Below are 21,473 nucleotides of genomic sequence, written 5' to 3'. Positions count from 1 at the left end.
TTTTTTTAAAAAGTGTATGATTACCGTCTCTGTACTTTTATGCATTTTATTTCCATCTGACCTCCCTTTTTTACACACATACACCCCAAGCATTTTGTGCATGTACCTGCAACTCTGGATAATGAACAGTTGAAGTTCACAGAAGTTTGTGCCATAATAAATTTGTTGATCTTGAAGGTGCCACAGGGTTGTTTGTAGTGATACAATACGATATCTTTATTGTCATTGTCCCATACAGAACGATGAAATTGAAAAATCTACCTAAGACATTCAAAAACCCCTAAAAACTCTGAAACTCCATTTTAAAATACAGTATACTCCTATAGAGACTCCTTATACTGCGTTTAAAACCAGAATTGCATTTGGGTAGAAAGTGTTTCTCAGGCGGCTGGTCCTAGTCTTTATAACCCTGTACCTTCTTCCAGAAGGCAGAAGCTTTATAACAAAAGTGGTTAGTTTTGAAATAGGGTAAAAGAAAAGGAGGGCATGGAAATGGAAGCTTCTTTCTTTTCATCCAAGCTCATGATTTCCTATTAACATAATTATTTACAAGTTCTTTAGCAACAACTGTGTCAACCTCTTCCCATGCATCTTTTAAATAAGTAGACTGAACCTCTTTGACAAAGCAAACTTCGAAATACTGGAGAATGGAAAAGACCACAAAAACCTGAGACAAACTGGTTCTCTTTATAATCTATAAAATAAGTAATTTGTAAGATTTTATTTAGAACAAACTGCACCCAAACTACCTAGTATCCTTTGATAATTACTTTTAGTACAGGATAACCTTTGACATAGTTCTGCATAGAGTACTTTCTTCCCAACTATGTTTGAGAATTATGCTTTAGAAGGTGCTCTTGTAAGAGGAGCAGAGAACTTTCTAAGAAAGCAATACAAGATTAAATACTTTATGGTATGATGTTACATTGAAAAGAAATATTCAGTAACATTCAGAAAGGCTCTACTCTTGATCTGGTTTTGGAGGGAATAATTTCAGTAATTATTTGGGTGAAGGAGACTGTTCACTTATTAGATTTGCTGGCATTGTAAACTGGAAAAATCGGCAAGTATATCAGATGATAATTTAAAATGCATTCCTAACCCCACTGATGAGAGAAAGTCACATTGAATTTAATAGGGCTCATCTCTGATTAAACATGGTTAAATTGGAAGGTTAGTTTGAGAGAATTCAAAAGAGAGATGTAAAATGTTAGCCATGAGAACAACGAGCAAAGTCTACATACACCATGGGAGATGTTCTAGCTAGGCAATAGCGCTTGAAGACTTGAAGAGAGAATTATTGTTGAACATGAGCCAACAAGGTACATCTGGAATGTAAGAGAGAACAACAATAAGTACCACTTCAGGCTATATTATCATAAGCATTGCTTCCAAGATTTAGGTAGCAGCAGTGCCACTATTTTCATTACTAATATAATTTGGTGTGTTGTGGTTTATAGTGTGCTCACAGTTGAAGAAAGGTATCAACAAGATGGGAAGGATTCAGATAGAGGAGTGAGGATATTTTAATTTATTTTGAATACATTGCCTAAATGTCTGACATTGTGACAGCTAAGGAAGGGCTTTTGTATTGTAATCCATCACCCCACATCTATCAGTGAAAGTCACACAGCATGTGCAGGAGTGGTCAAGTCTTGCCCATTTAACAGTGTCCCAAGTTGAAGATTGATTGTTTTTGTTCCAGGAAAATTGATGGGGACAACTCTGAGGACCAAGCCAGACCTTAACTGCATTATGTCTATGTGTGACAGCAGTGAACCCAGGAACTGGTTTTATATGACACAAACACAATGGTTTAATTCGGACAATCCTTCCAACTATAGGTTTAGATATAGATATGCCCTTCCATGAACCAAAGGACTCCTCCTGTTCCTGGAAGGAACTCTGATCCAGCATAAACTCTTAATTGTGTGGAAAAGGGGAGGCAATTTTAATTGATTTCTCATTACCCTGTCAGACCCCAGCACCACCTCCCAGCTGTTCCAGATGGTTCCCAAATCATTTGTATCAGTTTTACAGGGAGGAATGGATGAAAATGACCTTCAGTGGGAATGTCACATGAGTGAAACTACACTCATGGGAAGCCTAGATCCAGCCCATAGTTTAGAGATTCATGAAAAAGCCACAGTAAACTTAGGCCTTGTGTATTCCAACCTTCACATCACAGGAGGAGATTAGAAGCTTTCTGCTTCTATATTTTGCCAAAGTGAAGTATAAACAAACCATAGTTTCTAGTCCTACCAGAGCTGTAGGATGTTCTGAACTGAGACATAAATTAATCTCAGGGCAGGTGATGGTAGATTTAAAACACAGATTTTAAACCTGTTAAAATTTGGTTAAAGCAACTAAAAGACCACATGCTAAAAGCCTCAGTTGCCTATTTGCTTAACTTAAATACTATCTGACATGCTTTCCATTGTGATCTGGCAGATCTTTAGGAAGCAACAGCTCTAAAGTTTTGGTACAAATTACTTAGAAAAGCTCAGCATTCTAGTTTTCTCTATTTAATGAGCCAACTTTAACCTCAAGAAGGTAGACACAACTCATAAATTATATTGGAACAGGATAGAAGTGGTTTCTTGTGTATTCTGGGTGAAAGTTGTTGTGTACTTGAGAGATCAAAGAACAATTGTAACTCAGTGTAGAATCTTGGACACTGCTGTAATATGCTCCCATCATTCTCTCAGCCATATAATATGACATGATGCATGTAGAATCAGATCTGCAGACTCGTTGCAAGATTTGTAATACAATGAGCACTGAAACGATGCCCAGGATAAAGGTTTAATGCTATATATTGGCATTTTAAAATATAGCAAATAAACCTGGGCTGCATGTAGGGATTCACCTTAAGAAAAAGCTGAAAGCAAACAAATAAAAGTTATTTAGTCCTTCAGGACAATGGGAAGTACAGTATTGGTGTATAATTCAGTGTCATCACCATAATTTAAAGTAATTACTTTATATGCACCAGGATCAAATATATATGCTTCATTGAAGATAGAGTGGGACATGGGTTTATCTTTATGACAAGAATTTTATTTTATTTTATATTTCATAAAATATATATACTATTTAATTGTAGAAAAATCTCAAAGCGGTTTGCAAAAGGATAGAACAATAAAATAATCACTAAAATAAAACACAACCATGATTTAAAACAGGTTCAAACCGCAGTAAAATAGACTAAAACAAATTAACACTACAGAGTTTTGAAACATCTAGGAAGGCTTGTCTAAATAATGTCTTCAGCAGGGCACTGAAAGGAATATAGTGAATAAATATTTATTTATTTAAGAAATTTTTATACAGCTTAATTATTCACATTTCTCTGTGGTGTACATAGAAACAATCCACAGTAAATGGGACAATGAAAGGATAACAATTTGTGAAACTTAAACACTACTTTAAAATTCCTACTGGAACAAGAGAGTCTTAGTCGTGTAGCTCAAGTTCAGAAAGGAGGGTGCCTGTCTAATCAATTAATCTATCAAGCACTAATAATAATAATAATAATAATAATAATAATAATAATAATAATAATAATTTATTATTTATACCCCGCCCATCTGGCTGGGTTTCCCCAGCCACTCTGGGCGGCTTCCAAAAGAATATTAAAATACTATGGTACATCAAACATTAAAAACTTCCCTAAACAGGGCTGCCTTCAGATGTCTTAAGCTTAAGTCATATATATATATATATATATATATGCTTTCGTAGATTTTCACGGGTACAGGAATGCAGGTTTTGGTGTCTTCGGGTGTCTTCCCGTGTAAGAGTTGGGGTGTCTAGGCGACGTTTCGACGAGGTCTCACTCGTCATCTTCAGGCTGGTGCTTTCGGCTTCTTGTTACTAGAACAGAGCAGGATCTCAGTGTTTGAGTTCCTATAAATACTGTTGAGGGGGTGTGGTGTATAGCCTCCAACGTTCTGGGCAGAGAGGGAGTTCCCAGGTTAGTGTGCCTTTTCTTCTTTTGTTCCTTAATTACTTGAGGGATATCTTGAGTGATTTCTTGAGTGATATTCTGAGTACCACTTAGGAGGGTCATTAGGTGTGGATTAGTTGCTAAAGCTTTCGTGTCTTGACCTCTTGAGCTTGTGAAAAGTTTTTCTGAGAAGATGGCTGTACTGCACAACTATAAACTGTTGGAAAATAAGGAACAACAATTTGACTTTTGGATTAGAGGATACAAAGTTACTACAATCCCCCTAGAGGGGTTTCGGGACATTACAAGTGTTCGTACGTGGAAAATTACTCTGGGATTCGCACAGGACTTATCTTCTGGGAAAGCTGCAAAACTGAAATAGTATTTTGTCTACAGAGGTGTTTACATTAAAAGGAGACAATAGAATTTTCTATTGAAGAAAGGAAGGGACTGGACGTAAGTTTTTGTTCCTGAACAACAAACCTCTGTAGAGATACCAGATCTCGGAATAAGAACGTTTTAGCAGCTGAACAAGACAAGAAACCTGAGAAAGTAAGGAATAAAAAGAACAGAGGACTAACTACGACACGGAAAGAACAATGGGGGGAGCAACAAAGACCAAGGAAATTAAAGGCCTCTATTAGACTGGATTTTTGAAGTTAAACATCATTAAAATAAACAAATTAAAAGAAAACTGGCAAGGTGGAATGGGAAAAAATCTGGCCATGGACTTGAGACCTCCAGGCTGACAACATATATAAACTGATGGACATGGGGAATTCAAACCGGGGAAGGGAGGGGGGAGTTTTGGAATCCAAAGGCTATGTAACCAACTTTTTGAACTTTCTTATATTTTTTATCTTCTATTTCTTTATATAACTTTTGTATATCATGGTATTTTGATTTGACATGTTTAAAAAAAGGGAATTCGTGGAAGGAAATTGGGGCAGATCTTGGGGAAAAATCTTTTTTCTTTTTCTGTTAACGATGAGGGGTGATGGTAAGATTGTATAATTTAAATTGGTTAATGGGTTAAACATATTAAGTTTTAAACTGGGAGTGAGAGCTTGTGGAACCAAATTAATGAAAGGGGAATATAGTCGGGAGGGGGAGGAGGGAGTCCTAGAAAGAAGGTAACGAAAGTAAGGTTTTAAATATATTTCTATCTTTTCTATCTTTTCTTTTCTGTTATATTTCTATATTATTGGAAACTCTAATAAATATGATTAAAAAAAATAAAATATATTTTTCTTTGTGAACTGCTTAGAGTAAGCGATACATAGGTTTTGTTAAATAAATAAAATAGTTTATTTATAAATGGAATTCAATGGGACTTACAGGGGCTGCTTACTTACTTAGACATGTGTATGTATATTTTATCACACATGTTTAGCTGCAGTGTTGATTTCAAGGGAGTTGAGGGTGGGACGCAACCCAAATCATAATCCAAGCTCTGTATATATCTTTTCCAGACTGTGGATTGCATAAAATTGTCCTTAAAATCTGAAATAAGTAATATTTAAAATTTTGTTCTCTTAATCCTAGCAGCAGATGGGATGGGAAGGGGCCTGGTTGTGTGGTATTGATCCCAGCCAGATGGTGTGAATGAGGGTTTTGGCACTGCCATCTCCTGCCAAGCTACTGGAAAATAGGAGTTTAACTTAAACTACACTCTGGGGATTGTTGTCTGTAGTTTCTTACTTCTGACTGCTTAATGCTTATAGAAGCCTTTTTCCATAAAGGTAAAGGTAAAGGTACCCCTGCCCGTACGGGCCAGTCGTGTCCGACTCTCGGGTTGCGTGCTCATCTCGCTCTAGAGGCTGTGAGCCGGCGCCGTCCGAAGACACTTCCGGGTCATGTGGCCAGCGTGACGAAGCCCCAGCTGGCGAGCCAGCACCAGCGCAGCACACGGAAACGCCGTTTACCTTCCTGCTATAAAGCAGTCCCTATTTATCTACTTGCACTTAAGAGTGCTTTCGAACTTTTTCCATAAGCCTGTGTAAAACGTAGAATGTAGGACTATAGAAGGACATACTTCTCAGGCTACCAACATAGTCCCCATAGTCCCCATGCACTACAGCATCCACCGATCCTCCCTTCGTGCCCACCATGGCCCCCTGCCCCTCCCAATTTTTGTTGTTGTTGTTGTTAAAAAACCTGAAATGGAGGAGTTTAAAAAACTTATCGTGGTGGTTTGTTTAGGAAGGTTGTCTGTTTCTCCCCCTTTTTTCATTTGGTTTAGGCTGTACATAAACGTTTTTCTGTTAGTGGAGATTCTGAACCTTGCCATTTTTCTTCTGTAAAACAGGTATTTTGTGATCCCCATAAAAGTTTATTAGATTTCTAAATGAGCACCCAGTACCAAAAAGCTTGGGGACACTTGGCATACTGAGAGCTTTGTTCAGTGGTTGCTAAAATGAGCAAGAGCAGTGTCTATAGGTGCTGGCCTGTTACAATCAAGACTGTTGTTTTTGCTGTATCGGCTTTAACTTATGGGATAATGAACTGGAGTCCATTATCATCAGATGCATAAATGGTATCCTGACTTGCTAGTATGTGTGCACCTGGGAGAGGGGATTGTAAACAATATGGTCTGAGGGAAATGAAATAAAGTACAGACAGTGACAAAAGCTTAATGGTGAAACACCATTGTTGAAAACACAAACATTCTGACATTGATAAGCTAATAAACTCATAGAAGATGATACAAAACCCATTATCCCAATTTAAGCCACAGGTGATAAGAGTTGAATGTATAAGATAAATTGTTATTTAGCATTTTCCTGTTGTCGCCTCCCTTTGAAATTCCTTCATTCAAGAATAGCCACATTAAGGTAGGTGGCAGAGCATCCTGGGAGTTCAAATGTATTCATATTCAGAGCTGCTAAAATGATCAACTCAATTTGTTTGCTATGGCAAAAGACAGAGTAGATATATTCATGTCACGGGGTGCCTTAGATATTTTGCAGGAGGCAAGATATAAATTGTTAAAGAGGCACACAATTATGTCCATTTTTCTCAACAACAAAAATGTCATTCAAACCAAAACCCTAAATTTATCCTTTATTTAATTAGTTGCTAAAAATATTTGGTAGCAGAGTTCTTCATAGCTTCAATAGGGCATCAGATATATGGAAAGTTCTCTTGACTACTTGTTCCTTCTCTTCAGTAGCCAATTGTTAGGAGAAATCCATAAGCATTCAAGGGACTTAACCTAGCATTCAACTAATCTAGTATTATGAAAGAGATAGAAAAACCTCTCACCTCTTCCTCCACACTGTGCATAAATCCATACATCTCTATCATTTTCCTGCTGTTCTGCCCCCATCTATAGCATTTCTCCCCCTAAATTTTGCCAGCTCTACTGTACTCTCTTTGAGGTGCAGCAACCAGAATGCTACCAGTTTGCATAACAATATTGGCAGTTTTATTTTCAGCTTGTTTTCCTAACGATCTCTAACATGGGATCTTCCAGACATTTTACTGTGATTATTGCAGCATGTAGGTTTTTTAAAGTATGGCTGAGCTGATTATATAACTTTCTCTTTACTTCCAGCTGCTAAACTGCCTTAAAGTGCATTGCTTTCTTTACATCTTGTTCATGGATGCCTTTGCCCTGGAGATTAATGTATGAAACATTTTTTTTCCAGGAGGTGGGGTAGTCTGTGTAAGAGAACTGGAGGTTTCTTGAAGCTATCCCTGTATTCATCTATGGGCAGGTGGCCGCTAGGAAACCTCTTTGGCTATGAAAAACCCTGGATTTTCTGTGATCTGGAAGGTTTCCTTTGATACTTGAAATGCTTGCTTTGCATCGTTTTTAGCATATGTCTGTGGTGAATAAAAAGCCTGATATTTACTTTGATTGCAAATCTTTGCCTGAGAAACAGATGGTGGTCTGTATTGGCAGTTCCACTTTACCATTTTAGCTTTTTTCCTTAACTTCAGTTAGCTCATTAGGTTTTTATTAAGTGACTGGGAGAATATGTAGAGATGGTGCACATCTCTCTTCCTTGCCCTCCCAAAAAAGAGAGTTTAGAGTTTTTCAGCCATTAGGAAGAAGCTACTTTTGGTACTTGTTCAATAAACTGACTGGTCTGCACGGAATACTTTCCTTCAGGTTATTAGTAAGCACAAAAAAATTGTGTCAGTACACAACTAAAGCAGAGCCAATCACACACACAGCAGAATATCAGCTCTGTGATTACTTTTATTTGGTTTGGGTGGTTTTTCCCCAAAAAGTGCTCCCCGCAAGGCTGAGGATTAATTGCATTTAAAGCGATATGCTTATGATTCAGAAGATGCATGTGCTGGATCTGTACCTTCACTTTTACTGAGTTTCCCCCTCAAAATACTTATGCACAGCCCCCCCCCTTCCTCAAAATATGCCCAAATTCAAAAAGCAGGATGTGGCCTGAGAGCCCTTTAAAAGGAAAAGTTGTAGGAAAATGCCATACACATACCAACAGCACCTCTGGTATTTTAAAAGCAAATTCTGAGAAATATCAGACATTAGAGGGCACTTTGGCTCTTACTCTGTATGTTATAGTAAAATACATTTTCATATCACAAATCCTGTTTTTATTTTTATTTTTTATAATAATTTTTATTGCGTTTTTTCCAAATTACAGATAGAAAAGAAAGAACATAAACAATAAAAAGAAAGAAAGAAAAAACAGAGAATCTCAACCATTTCATCAACTTATTTCAGAATTCTATCGGACTTCCCCACATCTCCCGCACAATGCATTCTTAACAATAAAATTGTCAGCAAATTATAACCTTGTTTCATATGTTTCTTTTTTACTTTCAATTGCAGTTTAAGTTTAAATCTCTTGTTTTCCATTTACTCTTAAAATATAACATATTGTCGTTTTTACCCATTTAAACCTTGATTCTTTCATGAAAATTTATCCAATTTCTTATATAAACCACTTTTGTTGCTGGAGCTAACATTCCAAATCATACGGCATCTTAAGGTTCATATAACTTATAATACTTTTGCAAATAGTCCTTAAATTTTTTCCAATCCTCCTCCATAGCTTCTTCTCCCAGATCTCGGATCCTTGCAGTCATCTCGGCTAGTTCCATGTAGTTCATCAGTTGCGTCTGCCAGTCCTCCAGTGTGGGCAAATCTTGAGTCTTCCAATGTTTAGCGATAAGAATCCTTGCTGCAGTAGTAGCGTACATGAAAAGAGTTCTATCCTTCTTTAACACCTTCTGGCCGACAATGCCCAGGAGGAATGCCTCCGGTTTCTTAGGGAAAGTGTATTTAAACACCTTTTTTAACTCGTTATATATCATTTCCCAGAAGGCCTTCACTCTTGGGCAAGTCCACCAGAGGTGAAAGAATGTCCCTTCAGCCTCCTTACATTTCCAGCATTTATTATCGGACAAATGGTAAATCTTAGCAAGCTTGACTGGGGTCATGTACCACCTGTATACCATTTTCATAATGTTTTCTTTCAAGGCATTACATGCCGTAAACTTCATACCGGTGGTCCATAACCTTTCCCAGTCCTCAGACATGATGTTATAACCAATGTCCTGAGCCCATTTTATCATGGCTGATTTAACTGTCTCGTCCTGAGTGTTCCATTTAAGCAGCAAGTTATACATTCTCGATAATAGCTTGGTCTTAGGTTCTAACAATTCTGTCTCAAGTTTCGATTTTTCCACCTGGAATCCTGTTTTTTTATCTAGCTTAAAAACCTCATTAATTTGGGCATAGTGAAACCAATCTTGCACCTTACCCTTTAACCTTTCAAAGCTCTGCAACCTCCAGTTGTCTCCAATGTTCTCTATTATTTCCCAATATTTCGGCCATCCAGCCTCCATATTGGGTTTTTTCCGAGCCTTGGCCTCTATTGGTGATACCCACCTCGGAGTTTTGCTCTCTAATAAGTCTTTGTATTTTTTCCAGACCATAAATATTGCTCTCCTGACAATATGGTTTTTAAACATTCCATGTGTTTTTGCCTTGTCATACCACAAATACGCATGCCAACCTAACGAGTTATTAAAGCCTTCCAGATCCAGGACATCAGTGTTTTCCAACAAAATCCAATCTCTCATCCAGCAGAAGGCTGCAGCTTCGTAATATATCCTTAAGTCCGGCAGGGCAAATCCCCCTCTCTCCTTTGCATCAGTTAGTATTTTAAACTTTATTCGGGGCTTTTTGCCCTGCCAGACAAATTTAGAGATATCCTTCTGCCACTTTCCAAAACATTCCACTCTGTCCACAATCTGTAAGGCCTGAAACAAAAACAACATCTTTGGCAAAACGTTCATTTTTATAGCTGCAATTCGACCTAACAAGGATAACTTCAGTCTTGACCAAATTTCTAAATCTTTTTTAACTTCTAACCAACATTTCTCGTAATTATCTTTAAATAGGTTCAGGTTCTTGGAAGAGAGATTGACCCCCAGGTATTTCACTTTTTTAACAATGTTTAGTTCTGTTTCCTTCTGAAACTCTTCTGTTTCATTAGCTGTCAAATTTTCCCCTAACACCTTAGTTTTTTGTTTATTCAACTTGAAACCCGCCACCCGACCAAATTTCTGTATCAGTTCTAGAACTCTTTTTGTACTAGATTCTGGCTCCTGTAATGTTAAAACCAAGTCATCTGCAAATGCTTTCAGTTTATATTGTTTCACTCCGACCCGTATTCCTTGTACCTGCCGATCCTTCCTTATCATGTTCAGCAAAACCTCCAGGACTGAAATAAACAATAAAGGGGACAGGGGACACCCCTGACGTGTTCCTTTTTCAATCTGAAGTTCTTCTGTCACCACATTGTTCACTATCAACTTAGCTTTTTGTTCGGAATAGATTGCTTCTATTCCGTTCTCAAACCCCCTTCCCACTCCCATCCCTTCCAAGTTTCTCTTCATAAATTTCCAAGAAATATTGTCAAAGGCTTTCTCCGCATCAATAAAAATTAACACTGCTTTAGTGTTGATGTTTGTTTGTAAAAGTTCCAGAATATCAATAATGTTCCTGGTATTATCAAACAAATGTCTACCAGGGAGGAAGCCTGCTTGGTCCTTATGAATTACTTCATTTAAAACCTTTTTAAATCTATTTGCCAAAATGTCTGCAAATATTTTGTAATCCACGTTCAGGAGTGAGATGGGACGGTAGTTCTTGAGTTGAGTCTTTTCAGTTTCCACTTTAGGTATCAGAGTGATGAATGCTTCTTTCCACGTATCTGGTGCCCTCCCTCCCCCCATAATCTGGTTGCAAACCTCCACTAATGGTTGTGTCAAGTAGTCCTTTAACATCCTGTAGTACTTGGAGGTAAGTCCATCAGGGCCTGGGGATTTGCCTAACTGCATATTCTGTATGGCAACCTCAATTTCCTGTTGTGTTATTTTACAATTCAAGATTGATTTCTTCTCTTGAGATAATTCTGGTAGGCCATTATCTTTCAGAAATTGTTCTATCTCAGTCACTTCCTCAGGCCCTTGGGTATACAATTTTTTGAAATATTTCTGGAAGCACTTTCTAATTTCTCCTGGTTTCTGAATATTTTTTCCTTCCACTTCTAGATTGGTAACATAGTTTAATTTTTGTCTCTTTTTCAACTGCCAAGCTAACAGCTTCCCACATTTATTCGCAGATTCAAAAGATCTTTGGTTCATTTGTTTAATTTTCCATTCCACTTCTTGGTTGATCAGTTTCATATATTGTGACTGGTGAAATTTAATTTCTCTTAAAGTCTCTTTTGATTTTGGATTCAGTCTTAGTTTTTTCTCTCCGGCTGTTATCTTCTCTAATATCTTATCCTTTTTCCCATTCCAAAGTTTTTTCTTGATCGTATTTTGTTGTATCAGAAACCCTCTCATAACAGCTTTGCTTGCGTCCCAGATTATTCTTTTTTCCACCGAGGTGTTGAGGTTAATTTCAAAGTAGTCCTTTAAAGTTTTTTGGGCCTTCTTTACAATCTCTTGATCTCTTAGCAGGTTGTCATTCATTTTCCATCTGAAGGAGTCGGCAGTAGTAAATCTCATTTCTATTTTCATAGCGTTATGGTCGGAGCATGTCTTTGGGCAGATTTCTACTCTTGTGGTCTTAGGTGCCAGACCTCTAGTTGTCCAAATTTGGTCGATTCTTGTCCATGACAGATGGGCCTCAGAAAAGAAAGTTCCTTCTTTACCTAGGGGGTTTCTCGTCCTCCATAGATCAATCAAATCCATATTGTCAGTTAGTTCGAAAAAAGTCTTTGGTAGTCTTCCATCTTTGGTCAGGTTCTGGTTCTGTGACTTATCCATATAGGTAGAGACCACCCCATTCATATCTCCCATCATAATGATGTTAGAGTAGTCCAGATAATCCAGTAATGTCTCATGAAGCTTCTTGTAGAATTCTGATTTCCCCTCATTTGGTGCGTAAATTCCTAATATCAAAACTTTTTCTCCTTGGATTTGTATTTCAATTGCCAGGGTTCTTCCTTGTTCATCTTTAAACAAAAATTTTGGTGATAAATTCTCTTTTGCATAGATCACCACTCCTCTCTTTTTAACTCTGTCTGATGAGATAAATTCTTGGCCTAATCTTTTGTTTATTAACACTTTCCTGTGGAGCCTGGTCACGTGGGTTTCTTGCAAACAGATTATATCCAAATGTTCCTTCTTCAAAATATGAAAAATCCTTTTGCGTTTTTCCGGGGAATTCGCGCCATTAATGTTCCAACTATACAGCTGTAGAGACATCCTGTATTAATCTGTTGTTGCTCTTTATGGGGTGTCTTCTTTCTTGTCTAAATCCGAGGGTGCTGGCACTTTCCCAGACTCAGGTGGAGGCCAAGGACCTGCTATTCCCTTCTGCAGGTCTTCTCCGTGGTCGTGCAGAAACTTCTGGCTATCCTCTTTCGTTTTGATTTTAATCTTCTTTCCTGTGTAGTTGAATGATAGGCCTTGTGGAAACTCCCACCTGTAGGGTATTCCGTTGCTTCTCAAAAGCCCAGCTAGGTCAGTGTAGTTTGATCTGAGATCCAGTAGTTGTTTAGGGATATCCTTGTAAATTTGAGCTCTTCTGTCCTGGATCTCAAGTGCTTTATTAAAATGTAGGTCAAGTAGTTTGTCTCTCTCTTGCTTGGTCCTTAAGATGATCAAACAGTCTCTAGGCCTGTCCTTCCTGGCAACTCTTCCCAGTCTGAATGCAGTTGTTATTTTAAAGTCTATATCTTCTTGTATACCCCAGAATTTAGAAAATTCTGCTGTCAAAAAGCCAGTCAAATCCTCTTTCTCAATCTCTGGGATAGAGCGTAATCTCAAATTATTTTCCCTGTTTCTCAGTTCCACCATAGACAGGTAGGCCTGCTGGTCGCTGACGTGTTTGTAAAGCGGCCTTACTTCTCCTTTCAATTCATCCGCTTTCTGAATTGCTTGGCCTGCTTTTTCATTCGCAGCCTCGGCCAATTTCCGATTTTCAGATGTAGCGTCCTTTAAACTCCCAATATCTTGTGAGTGCTTAGCCACCTGTTCAGAAAGTTTAGTAATTGAAGATGTAGCTAGGTCAATTTTAGCAGTTTGATCGTCAACCTTTTTATTCAAAATTGCAAATTGTTGTAGCATTTCCTCTAAGAGAGATCCAGATCCCCCTGCTGCCATATCCTCAGTTGTTGGCCGTTCAGCTTCCTTAGATGGAGCTGTTGTTGAGGGTACAGCTCCCTGTAAAACAGCAGGGACTGAAGATCTGCGGGCCTGGGAAATCAGAGTTGTTTGTACTAATTGGCCTTTTCCTGCTTTCGACGCAGCTCTTGTTTTCGGTGGACCACTCATTCCACACCTGCCTTTGGATTCAAGGTCAAACTGTCAAATGTTCCATGAGAAAGACAGGCCTCAAAGTAGATAACCAAGCCACAGAGAGTCAAAACAAAGTTGGTTCTCAGGAATTTGTAAATCCCAAACTCCACTAGAGGGAGTGTTGTTACAGTTCAGGAAAGAAGGAAGAAAGTTCAGTCGCCATTAAAGTTCCTGCAGTTAAATAAATTAACAATAGTCCTCAAAGAAAACTTTTTTCCACTGGCAAAGCCCTTTCAATATTGTCCCAATAGTTTATCTGAAGATGCAAGATACAGTTATTTAATTGTATCCACCAATGATGCCTCTATGTATCCGTTTCAACTTTGTATATGTATCTGCAAAGAAGCTTTTTACCCCCTGCAAGCCCGGGACTGGGGTTTTTAAAGTTTTAAAAGTCCAGTAAAGGAGAGGATCCTCAAGTAAAGTCAAAACAGTAACAGATAGAAAAATAAAAGCTTGCCTTTCCCTTCAGTTACCACCTCCACCAGACGCATGAAGCTTCCCGTCTTTAAATCCCTTTTTATTGCTTCCAGCTTGTCAGTTCCTTTGCCTTTGATCTCTAGGCACTACCGGGAGACGGACTTCCTTTTTCTCGTCTCCCGCTTTCAGCCAAATTTTTACTTTGTAGTCCCGAAATTAATACTCTTCCTACTCACGAGTAGATGGTTTAGAATCCAATTCTTAAGGAAGAAAGGTCGGCGCTCATCAGCAACAGCCGCGCGGCTTCACTCCCGCAGAAAGAGCGATGAATCCACAGCACCGCTTCCCCTCCGCGCTTCCGGACCCCCTTACGGGGACCCTTCTTCGTTTTGGGGGTCGCTCTAGGTGCCCGCCGGATCCCACGGCCACGAGCTCGTTCTGCTCGTGGTTTATCTTAATGGGTCGTCGCTTTGCCGCAGCGAACGACCCTTTTCTGCGGAGCCCCTCTTCGCAGCGCAAAGAGGACCGCCATTACTTATTTCGCGCCGCCTCCGGAAGTCCCACAAATCCTGTTTTTAAAAACCCCTTTGCCTATGTTCTGATAGTGCTCTGACAGATTTGTTTCTTTTTGGTAATGGGGAAAAGAGATCTCAGCTTGAACTTTGCTGTATAGGACCGTAATAACATAGGACAACTACAGCCTTCCCCCATCCACTGTTTTTTTCTCACTTTTGTGTCTCAGACTAGAATCCAGCCAGTGTTCTCTGTGCCACAGTCTCCACCTTTTATCTTGCTATTCTTCCTTTGCTCACATCTGCTGACAGACCTATTCCTGAGTGGCTTCAGTCATCTGTATTATCTGTATAATTTAATATTGCATTGTCTTTTTGTAGATGTTTTGGCTTATTGAACCTTGGTTCCCCTCTTTATCATCTAGGCTGCTTGGTGCTTAAAAATACGAGCATTAACAGAAATGGTTTACGTGGATGAAATTGATGTGGATCAGGAAGGCATCGCTGAGATGATGCTTGACGAAAATGCTATTGCTCAAGTTGCACGTAAGCTATATCTATAGTTCCTTCAAAATGTCTTGGCCACACAATGACTCCCTTCCCGGCATTTCAAAATTACTTAACAATTCCCTTAAATAGTGTATTGTTCCCACAGACTATACTGTGGCATAACTGAACACTTTCAGTTAATGCAATTATATGATGTAGTTGCTATTTTCATTGTGTTTTTTTTTAAATGAATATAACCTCACTGGTTGTGGTAGTAGCTGCAGCGCTCTGTCATGCCCTGCTGAGTTTAGGATTGCCCTGCAGGAAAGTTTTCTGCCTCATGTTATTGAGTAGTTAGAAGGGTTAAAAAAATAAATAAATGGGAAGAGAATTAGAGAGGTGAGATTTATCTATTGGTTACATTAAATAATGATACTTCTTTTTGTTTGTAGGACCTGGTACTTCACTGAAAATCCCTGGAACTGGTCAGGGTGGAGGTCCTAGCCAAGCTGTGAGGTATTCAGTTCATTGATAAATTTAATTAGTCCAGGTGTCAATGCACTACATATAGTTCACTGTGGCCCTTCACTAGTAAATGCTGTCCAGCGAGTAGTGTCTCTTAAATTTTTGATTTATCCATTCCTACACCCTCTGCGGCAGTTCTTCACACTTGTAAGTTCTTCAGTTGCTTCTGTATTGCTGTTTATGCATTTCCTGCCCTCATTGACTCATAACCACAGACTGGTCATTGAATCAGATGATTCCTTCACCTCCCGCCCACCCCAGTCTTCCCTTATGTAAGCAAACATGTGAAAATATAATTGTGCTGGAATGTGAATAAAAGCAGTGAGATTTGGAAGATGCTCAGAGCATGGCGAACAAGCACACACGAGGTATTTAAATTATGTGTATACATATATACGTATGTATATACACACACACCTAAAAGAGTACTCTACAACACTTTAATAACAAAGTAGTTAAATGATATGGAGGGTGTTATAAATTGTCTTTCCAAATAATCATATGGGATTTTATGTTATGGTTAGTATTGCTTTAACTGGGAACTAATTTTCATATAAACCCCAAAGAAGTGTAGAACTAACAGTAACAGAGTGCAACACGAACTTCAGAAGTTATTTGCAGATATAACCAGTGGCATGTCTGCTAAGGCAGACACATGGTGTCTTTCAATCTGTGGATCATTTCAGGCCGGTGACTCAGACAGGAAGACCCCTTACAGGATTTGTGCGACCCAGTACACAGAGTGGACGGCCAGGTACAATTGAACAGGCCATAAGGACTCCAAGGACAGCTCACACTGCCCGCCCCATGACTAGCGCCTCAGGGCGATATGTCAGGCTTGGAACGGTAAGGAACGAGAAAGAACTGAGCATGTTATTAATAAGTATAACACACACAGTATTTGAGACCTTGGAAATTTGAAGTGCATATGTGTGTATTAAAATAAGAAAACTTTCATCTTGCTAGTCCTTGGTGTTTTACCTGGCTACATTTTCTTCAATCTCTCCTATAGTAATCTAAAAACTGTATTTTCAAAATATTAGCACAAGTAATGGAAAATTTGCATATCTTCCTTGGGTAAGAGAAGTATGTGCTTTATATAAGAGCTGGTTTTTATGATGCCTTTGAACATCATATTTGATCAGCTGATTGTTGGTGGTTGAAGAGATTGCTGTTCAGCTGAAACCCTGACAGTCAGCTGGGACTGCCTACCCTGGGGAGTTCCCTTGCACTCCCTGGTGCAGCTGAGGGGAGATGGAGGAAGTGGCTTGGATTCAAAATGCTTCCTGCAGCCCTAAAAACCCCAAGCTGCTTTCTATGGAGGCCAAAGAAAGAAAGGCCAATTTTTAAAGGAACATCCTTCCCTCACCGAAAGCCATTTGTATTCAAAGCATTCAAGGGAATGCTTTGAATACAAATGAGCATTAAAAATATATAATAATAATTCAGGAGAGCAGTTTGTTTTCAAAGTGCTTCCTATTGCTTTGAGTATGAATTGCTTTTCTGTACAGAGAGGAAAAAGTTCAAACAATTGACTTCAAAGATGTGCCCTATAACTGAAAATCAGCTGATTGTGAGTTACAGAGAGCCTTTTTTGAAGATGTACTCAAAAGTATGTCTTCACAGGAGGTTGCTGTAACTGCTGTTTGGTGGTTACCTTTGGCAATTGTCAGAGTTCAGTCACCTGAGGACGTTATGAGGACATTATGTCAATTTGATCCATGGCAGGGTGGGGAAGAATTTGGCAACCAAATTCAGTTGCCTGCTGTAGTAAGTTTGCATTGTTTCTTCAGATAATGGTTTGCTAGACGGTATTTTTTGCTGATGATTATTTAAACATGCATGTTAAGCAGTTCTGTGGTATCTTTCCCCCTGCAGGCCTCTATGCTCACAAATCCTGATGGCCCATTTATAAACGTGTCTAAACTCAACTTAAATAATTATGCTCAGAAACCAAAGTTGGCAAAGGTGCGTTGTTTGCATAAACATAGTATTCTTATATCTTTTAAAATCCTTGTCATATGTAAGCAAATGTTTAGGAATGAGGGGCAACTAATTTCCTGCTGATTTTGGTGAAATAGGTATCTGTTTCTGCATTAGTTTTTTGTTTAGGCATAACATTGCCAATTATTTAACAAGGTTAAGCAGTCAGAAGCAGACTGGAGGGTTGCCTGCCCTCTCCAGGCATGAATGGAGCACAAATTTCTACCTTCAAAGGGAAGCAGTTGCATCAGTAGCAATGTTAGTACAGTGGTGCCCCGCAAGACGAACGCCTCGCAAGACGGAAAACCCGCTAGACGAAAGGGTTTTCTGTTTTGGAGGCGCTTCGCAAAACGAATTTCCCTATGGGCTTCCTTCGCAAGACGAAAGCCCGTAGGGAAATCTCCGGGACAGCGGGGAAGCGCAGTGCGTCTTCCCCACTGTCCTCGGACCTCCTCCGAAGGCTGGCGGTGGGAGGAGGGCTCTCCGCCCCACCGCCAGCCTTTGGAAGGCTGCTCCGAAGGCTGGCGGCGGGAGGAGGGCTCTCCGCCCCACCGCCAGCCTTCGAAAGGCTGCTCTGAAGGCTGGCGGCGGGAGGAGGGCTCTCCGCCCCACCGCCAGCCTTCGGAAGGCTCCTCCGAAGGCTGGCGGTGGGGCGGAAAGACCTTCTCCCCGCGCCAGCCTTCGGATGGCTGTCCTGAAGACTTGCGGTGGGAGGAGGGTTTTCCTTCCCACCGCCAACATTCAGAATGCTGTTCTGAATGTTGGCGGTGGAGAGGAAAAACCCTCCTCCCACCGCAAGCCCCGGGAACAGAGGAGAAGTGCTGCACCCCTTCCCCTCTGTTCCCGTACCTGTCCTGAAGGCTTGCGGTGGGGAGAAAAGCCCTTCTCCGCACCGCCAGCCTGGCAAGCGGTTTCCATAGGAACGCATTAATTGATTTTCAATGCATTCCTATGGGAACCCGTGCTTCGCAAGACGAAAAACTCGCAAGAAGAAAAAACTTGCGGAACGAATTAATTTCGTCTTGCGAGGCACCACTGTAATTAAACCAGGGTTCTGAGCTAGTTTTGAATCCTGGTTGACCAGAAACCCTAGTTGGACTTAACTAGGTTTATGCTAGTAGCAACATTAATGAAGCATTTCAGACGTATCACCAAACCATAGTTTGGTGTTACAAAAATGAGCAGGCTGTCATTCTTTCATCGTTGAAATTAGAAGTGTCTATTTATGGCTTGTGGCAGCCATCATCATCATCATCATTATTATTACAGTGGTACCTTGGGTTAAGTACTTAATTCATTCCGTACTTAATTACAGTGGTACCTCGGGTTACATACGCTTCAGGTTACAGACTCCACTAACCCAGAAATAGTACCTCGGGTTAAGAACTTTGCTTCAGGATGAGAACAGAAATTGTGCTCCGGCGGTGTGGCGGCAGCAGGAGGCCCCATTAGCTAAAGTGGTGCTTCAGGTTAAGAACAGTTTCAGGTTAAGAACAGACCTCTAGAACGAATTAAGTACTTAACCCGAGGTACCACTGTATTCAGATCTTTCCCATTCCCAGAGGGTTTTCACCGAGGAGACCCATGGGAGACACTTTCTCATGTCCCTATCACATTTCTTTCACCACTAGGAGAAGTGAAGGACTAAAGCAAGACATCCCGTGTGTCTTGAAATCATCCCTTTTCCTGGGAGAACAACCTCCTGAGGTGATGCTGATATTAGAAGGAAGCCAGGGTTAGAGGCCATCTTTGACATTTCTTGCAGTCTGATCATAGCTGTCAACTTTTCCCTTTTCTTGCGAGGAATCCTATTCGGAATAAGGGGATTTCCCTTAAAAAAAGGGAAACGTTGACCGCTATGAGTCTGATGAAAAGAAGCCTTCCACGTTTAAGTGGTGCTCAATATTTCAGGATGGTCAGAGGGGGCCTTGCCTCCATTTTTGGAGAACATTTAGGAAGAGTACTAGGGAGGGGGGCATTATTCGCAATTTGGGAGGGGGTTGGTGTCACATACACACCCCGTGCCCCAGGTACATGTGTAGAAGTGTTCAGGGATCTTTCACTGTCATCCAGTATAATGAAAAACTCCCCTGGTTCAGATGTAAAATTAAGAATACTTTCCTGACATGTGCTGGCTTTCACAATGTAAACTCCTTATTGCATAAAACAGTTTGTATAAAAGATGTTTGTGACTTTTAAACGGACAACTTGAGTGCTTGCTTTGTTTAATTGCAAATAGCTTTTGTTCTTTTTCTTCAATTTAACAGAATATTGCAAATTGTTCTCCTTACAGGCATTGTTTGAATACATTTTTCACCATGAGAATGATGTCAAGAACGTAAGTCTTATTTATTTCTAACTTAAAGGGCTCTTTTCAGTTGAAATGTTACTTTTGAGTATGAGATAGAAGTAGAATTTTCTTCAACTGGTATACAGGAGTTTTAAGTGGGGCAAAGTTGCAACTTCTGGAAAGGCAAAAGAGAAACTAAACTCACAACTCAAGAAGGCCGCTTGTTTTAAATTTATTTATTGCATTTATATCCCACCTTTCTTCCGAGGAGCACAACGTGGCAATAATAATAATAATAATAATAATAATAATAATAATAATAATAATAATAATAATAATAATAATAATATAATAATAATAAATAATACATTTATTGTCAATGTACAACCTGTGTACAATGAAATTAACAGAGCCTCCCTCCCAAACACTCAATCTCATTGCACTCTGTGTGCTTATCGCACAACACCACCACCTCGCAAGTCAGTTGCGCTATGTTATTTTCCGTTCTCATCCTCATTTAATCCCCACAACAACCCTGTGAGGTAGGTTTGGCTAAGAGTGCAGTATTGGCCCCAAGTTCACCCAGCTTCCTGGGCCTAGATACATTCACTCTTTAGTGGCTTTTCTCTATCAGTACCGTGAGTATGAAGATAGTTGCTTATTTCAGCACCTCCCATCATGTGGCATACCAGGTTTTTCACCAGTTACATCCATACTTTGATAAATTATTGTTTTCAGAGCAGAAGTATACTAGCCATATAAATCATCACAGAATTCCCTCTAGTTGAGATAAACAATGCTTTCATTTTTGATATGTCCATGTATGTTCTATGCACCGTAACAACCCGTTCTGGGCAAGGCGCTTTACACATATGCAAGCAACACAAATGTACTGTTTGTTTGTGGCTTTGTTTCCTCCAGCACTTTCCCCCTCCAAGCTACAAGCTGTCTTTCCAGCTAGAAGGAATGAATGAAAGAAAAAAAGCTTGCGTGTATATTTGCAAGAAACTGCTGGAGGGGAAAAGAGTCTAATAAAGAATGATGGGCACATGAGCTGATGCATGTGCATTGCCGAATTAAGACAGTTTTTCTGGAGTGGAACTTTTCTGCATCTAAATGGCTTAGGAATAGGAGGAGTATATGTGATTTAAATTAAAACATTCCAAGTTCCCTTTCTCCAACAATTATGTCAGTTTAACCAAGACTGGGAAGAACCAGGGGTCTTAAATCTTTTAAAGAATTTCCTTCTTAATAGAGCCCCCAGCCCCAGATTTCCCCCTTGAAACTGCTGATTGTTGAAAAACTGGGTATGATACAAAAGCATGTTAGGGAAATGCTATTGCACATACAGAATGCACATTGTGAGATCTGTGTACGCTTGACAAAGCTCCCCTCTGTGTGTCAGTCAGTGTTTCAAAATACTGTTCAATGGTGAAGAATTTAATGATTAGCTGGCTGCTACTGCCTTTTTTACAGCTCTCTAAACTCTACTTCCTCA

General features: G+C 39.6%; 1 protein-coding gene across 3 annotated transcripts in view; it reads left to right on the top strand.

The window, feature by feature from the left end:
- TTC8 (tetratricopeptide repeat domain 8) overlaps positions 1-21,473 on the top strand; it is a 37,184-nt gene that overhangs the window by 863 nt on the left and 14,848 nt on the right. For 2 of the 3 annotated variants that reach the window (XM_081173636.1, XM_081173635.1), the window contains exons 2-6: positions 15,114-15,234; positions 15,630-15,693; positions 16,389-16,548; positions 17,581-17,670; positions 19,979-20,023. In XM_081173636.1, the coding sequence (XP_081029762.1) occupies positions 15,114-15,234; positions 15,630-15,693; positions 16,389-16,548; positions 17,581-17,670; positions 19,979-20,023 (480 nt within the window). Of the gene's footprint in view, positions 1-15,113; positions 15,235-15,629; positions 15,694-16,388; positions 16,549-17,580; positions 17,671-19,252; positions 19,393-19,978; positions 20,024-21,473 lie in introns of those variants that run through there. The other variant, XM_081173637.1, reaches the window with a different exon arrangement.

This window comes from Podarcis bocagei, assembly GCF_964188305.1.
Source record: "Podarcis bocagei genome assembly, chromosome: 1".
Lineage (NCBI taxonomy): Eukaryota > Metazoa > Chordata > Lepidosauria > Squamata > Lacertidae > Podarcis > Podarcis bocagei.
This window is presented reverse-complemented; position numbering and strand designations above follow the sequence as displayed.